The 5,395-nt window shown below is 44.7% G+C and overlaps 1 protein-coding gene across 1 annotated transcript in view; it reads left to right on the top strand.

The window, feature by feature from the left end:
* Window positions 1-4,603: 4,603 nt before the first annotated feature.
* The window catches only part of LOC103774661 (MORC family CW-type zinc finger protein 2-like), a gene marked incomplete at its 3' end in the record, with an annotated part of 18,663 nt that continues 17,871 nt past the window's right edge, over window positions 4,604-5,395 (top strand). The window contains exon 1 of the mRNA XM_008942077.1: window positions 4,604-4,725. Within this exon, the coding sequence (XP_008940325.1) occupies window positions 4,604-4,725 (122 nt within the window). The remainder of the gene's footprint in view (window positions 4,726-5,395) is intronic.

Raw genomic sequence — 5,395 nt, 5'->3', positions numbered from 1 at the left:
GATGAGTGGGGACAGATTTCAGCAGGGCCTGTAGTGCTAGGACAAAGGGTGATGGTTTTAAACTAAACGAGGAGAAATTTAGACTGGATATAAGGAAGAAGTTTTTGACACCAAGGGTGGTGAGACCCTGGCCCAGTATACCCAGAGAGGTGGTTGATGCCCCATTCCTGGAAACATTCCAGGTCAAGTTGGATGGGACTCTGAGCAACCTGGTCTATTTGCAGATGTCCCTGCTCACTGCAGGACTAGATGACCTTAGAAGGTCCCTTCTAAGCCAGTCTGTTTGATGTGAAAGTTCTTTTAGATCCTAGAATGAAAATTGCTCTGCATAAGCATTTGAAAATTACCCATGCATTATTTTTACAACTTTCCAGCGAAACCTGCTTGCATTCACATTGATTTTCATTAAACACTGCTACTTTAAGATGGTTCCAAAACAATTCATTGAGATGATTGCAAAAACTCACCTGAGCCCAAACATTTTTTAATATTTCAAATATTTGTAATGCAAAATTGAAGGGTTTTGTTTATAGGTTGGACAGCTCTAGTTGTCTTCTAGTGGTAGGTAGGTTATAGCTTGTTACCGAGTTTTTTTTCTGGTTTTCCTTTTATAACTAGAAATGTCCTGTTGAATACAACTGGAGTGGAAGAAGATCAGTCAAATAGAAAAACTTAAGAATGATCAAATGGTGGACTTGATGAATACTAGTAATAACAAACCAACAACATCTTCTCACCCACTAAACTCTCCTGTTTTGCCTTGTGCATGTCTTTTGTTCTGGTACAAAATGGAGTCCAGTGCTGAAAGGATAGCTCTCATTCCTGGTGCAGATGCCAAACTTAAATGTTTTCCCAGATGTGGCTTTCAGAAAAAAAATTAAGTGTTAAGTCTTTCATTAGTGATTAGGTTCTTGTCTGACTATGCAAGATCAGAAGACCAGCTGGGTTCAAACAGTTGTAATCCTCTAAGAACTGGTTACAAAATCAGGTTTTCTTCCCTTTGGATGTTCCTCAGATTGGTTGCTTGTAGAGGTGTTTGAAGTTATATTCGTCTGACTTGACTTTTTGTAACCCAGATCTCGATAAATTGGCAGCATTGGACTTCCCTGCTGTGTTCCTTCATGCTCTGTTCCTTGTTGATCCTGCACTCCTGCATGGAGCTGCTTTGAATGAAAGTCCCAAGTTGTAGGGAAGTCCGAGCCAGTCTGCTTCTGCCAAGATGTGTTGTCACTGAGACTACAGATTTTGATAACTCTTCCCCCCACTTCCGTGTGTCATTTCATCAGTTGTACGACCAGTAATAGTTGTAATTCAGGTGCTCTCACTCAAGCAAGTTACTGTTTCCTCTGATGATGCCCATCTGGCTCACACTTAAGTGCTTCCAGATTATGTGCAAGCTCTGATGGGCTCCATTTTGCCAATAGTTGGCCTCATGTTTCTTAAACTTATGTTGCATGTAAAATAATCCCAAGAGGTTTTTTTTTGGGAGGAGGGAAGAAATTGTCACCAGTTGATAATGGTGGATGGGAAGTATTTTAGACACTTTTGGCCATAAGACAAGACCTTGGTTTTTGTTAATGCTCAGTTGATTGACTCGGGCCAAAGCGCTTTATGTAACTAATTCAGAACTGATAAGAAAAGTGTGTTGAGCTTAATGTACTGAATAGAAGGTATGTATTGTGCCTATACATTTTTTAAATTATAAATAGCTGGAGTGCATTCCACTCGCTTGTAGCAAGGTTTCACTTTGACTGTGTCAGCATAAGAGGTTCCAGTTTTGGTGGATGTTCAAGTTGAGTGTGGTATCAGGCTATGTGGAAATCATGTTTTTTCTTGCCACTCTTATTCATCTACGGCCGCATTTTTCAACTCTGTTGTTCCAGTGTCTTTCTTTGGAAATCCCCATTTCTATCTTATTTGCATCTTTTCCTTACTTTGAAGCATTCTTTAAATTGTAGAGCAAAACCTGTTAACAAATCATAGTTCTAGTGTTCAAGTATACACTTGCTTCTGGGTTTTTCCTGACGTGGGTTACTTCCTAAAGAAACTTTTGGGGTGTTTGGTTTGTGAAGCTGAATAGGTAGGTGGCCATAAACATGAGGGAGCACGTGAAATCTGTACAGGCAGTCCTGCTTGAAGGGAAGAATACCAGGTTTGAGCTTCTGTGGAAGCTTTCTGATGGGGAAGGTAGTCTTCCAAACACTGTTCCTTTCTATCTCTTGTCTCTGCGTAGGCAAGTGGGATCTTGCAGAGATGGAAATCTCCATTCTTGTGGTTTGAGTGATAACTTTGAAAGCTGATGTTTTACCTCTGATGGGAGCTGTGCTGATGGGTTAGGTGTCACAACAGTGAAAATGGATATAAAAGTTCATTTTACGTCATTATTAGTGTTATGGGCATCTATATATTTTATGTGCGGAAAGTACCTATAAGGTTTTCTCAGCATACATCTGCTTTCAAGACTGAGGCACATAACTAATGGCTGTCAAATGGGTGCTTGAAATGCTGGGGTTTGAACTCCAAGCCCCAAATTAAGGTTGACATAGGGGTGATTCTCACAGTCCTTCATAAAGAGGTTGTGAGTTTGCCTTTTAGCTCCCCTCCAGGGTGTGGCCAGCCCTGCAGGGAGAGCCATAAGGTAAATGAGCCCCAAGGGTCCCACATTGAGTAACCAAAGGTTGGGTGTCCTGCTTGGGGATAAAAGCTGGGACCACTTGCAGGAAGGGAGGAGTGTCTGTCTGTGGAGTGGATGCACCTCACAGAGCTTCCTGGTTGGGGAAGGACCTCCTGACTCTTCTGGAACTGGGGCCAGTCAGCTTGGACCTTTGCAAATGTGGGCTGGGAGAGTGAGAGCTGGCCATGTGGCCACCTTTATCCTATGTGCTTAACCTGTTGTCTTGGTTGTTTCCCCTTCCATCTATGGGAAACCTTGGTTCCTTCTTTGTTCCACCTATTGTTGGTCGTGCAATATTGTTTTTGGGGTCGTTCTATGGGAAACCTTGGTTCCTTCTTTGTTCCACCTATTGTTGGTCGTGCAATATTGTTTTTGGGGTCGTTGGGGTGATGGCAATTGCCTGTGAACTCATTGACTTATTTGTACCCCCAGTGATCATCCATGTAGTGACCTTTCTATGCTCAATACAGTCGAGTTACCGGTTTGTCTTCTGCTGGCTGGGTCCATCTGACTACTAGGCCTAGTCATTGGCAGAACAAAATTGGCAACGAGGATGGCCCCGTCTGAAGTTCCTGGTTGGGAAGATCCAGTGCAGAGTTCACCGGCCTTCAAGTGGATTAATTTTGGAGGATCATGTGAACCATGGGAGAAGCAGTTGGCGGAGGCTGAACCACAGAATCTACTGGAAAACATTCAAAAGTTCTCCTGATAAGGCACAGGATGCAGTGACCTTCGGGAGACGGGGCTGGATGCTATTAACAGCATATAAGAAAGCACCAGCAGAAAGATTCTTTACTGGCTGAATGTTCCCGTATGAGAGCTCAGATTAAGGTTCTTACTGATAAACTGGATGCTCGTCAAACTGTATCTGAGAAGGCTACAGTGCAGGTTGCCCAGTGTAAGCGTGGAAAGAGACGGGAGCACTGTGCGCATAAGAAAGTCCATTCGGAGGTTGTGCAGGTGGATGTACATCGTAACCATGATGACTCAGATAACGATATTTGGTACCCTGCAGAGTCTCATGGGGCTGGTGCCTCAGATGACTCTGCAGATGTGAGACCAGTCATCAGGAGGAAAATGGAATTCTCTGCAAATGAACCAGCAATAAGCGCGCCTACAGTGGAAGATTTTAAGCAGCAAGAAATTAATGACATTTTTTGCACGTTTTAGCCGGAGACCAGGTGAATCCCTAATTACTGGATGGTTCGTTTGTACGATCGGGGAACATCAGGGGTCAGCCTGGATAATGTGGATTGCAGGAAGGTTGTAACTCTGAGTTCAGACCCTTTGGTGCAGGATGTATTTAGGACTAATGAGACTAGTACTGATCTATTGTCTCTAGCTGCTGTCGGGTACCAGGCAAAATACCCCCTAGACACTGCCTGACCAGGTTCTGACTGGCCGTGGTACACTCTATGGGATGGTATACAGCGCTTGAAAGAGGAAAGAATGAAGCTGGCTATTCATATAGACCACACTGATGTCCTCATGCAACTTCGGTTGTCTGTACCCATGAGAAATGTGATCATTAGAACTGCCCCGTGGGCTTGTAAGAACGTCCTGGTGACCTTCTTACTTGGTGAGACGGGGACTCCCGTTAGGGACGTAATTGAGAAAATGCATCAATTGGGTGATCTCGGGGAATGGGTTCCCCAGGAGTATCAAGACTATCAAGAATTCCGACGCCAACGGGGCCCCTGGGAGCATTCAGGGAATCGAGACACCCGACGTGGTGAAAACACTGGCCATCAGATGTCTCAAAGGTGTTTACTGCCCTGTTGAGAGATGGTGTGCCTTTTGCTAAGATGGATGGCCTTGATACTAATGAATTGTGGAGGTTTTACAAACAGAGGGTTACAGAAGCCCCGCAGGAAAATGAGAACTTATCAGGCTCACAGGTCAGAAACTGTTCAGCCAACCGCTCCCCCTATGGATCCTCAACAGGACCCCACCTTTGCTCCCAGTGGGCCCTCCAGGAATGGCTCACTTACTCCTGGGAGGAACCATGAGCGGCAGCAGTATCCTGACCTGTACCCCTCAAATGACAACAGGTACTGTAACCCATAATAAACTATTGGCCAAGCTCTGGTACATTTGGTGTGGGATTGTGGCTTTGTTTGTTAAGTAATAACTGTGGGAAAAGATAACACCATCCTATTCATGAGACCTGGACAAGAAAAATGGGACCGTGTCCCTGCAAATAACATTTATTTGCGGGAATAATATCGGTCTAAGGTTTTTTCTTGTAGATCTCGCGCAGCACCACCAGGAATACGGAAAACATCCCTGTGATAAAAATGCATGTGGACCTTAGCAGGCAGCGTGTGGACTGCAGTACAATCAGACACTGGACTGTGCTGAATAGATGACATCAGCTCCAGATCCACAGTCACACTAATCTTCCATTGAATAAGACCACAACAGGGAAGAATCTGAGACAACTGAGATGACTGTGGCGGTGTCTGCAGTTAAACACAGGATAAAGGTGCAACACCTAGAGATAGTATGAGGACTGTGGTCCACCCATATGTCAAGGGGGCCGAGTGAAATGCTGGGGTTTGAACCCCAAGCCCCAAATTAAGGTTGACATAGGGGTGATTCTCACAGTCCTTCATAAAGAGGTGGTAAGTTTGCCTTATAGCTTCCCCTCAGGGTGTGGCCAGCCCTGCAGGGAGAGCCAGAAGGGAAATGAGCCCCAGGGGTCCCGCACTGAGTTGACAA

Source organism: Merops nubicus, unplaced genomic scaffold, assembly GCF_000691845.1.
Source record: "Merops nubicus isolate BGI_N331 unplaced genomic scaffold, ASM69184v1 scaffold946, whole genome shotgun sequence".
Lineage (NCBI taxonomy): Eukaryota > Metazoa > Chordata > Aves > Coraciiformes > Meropidae > Merops > Merops nubicus.
The sequence above is the reverse complement of the archived record's forward strand: the minus strand, read 5'-3'. Positions and strand labels throughout refer to the sequence as shown.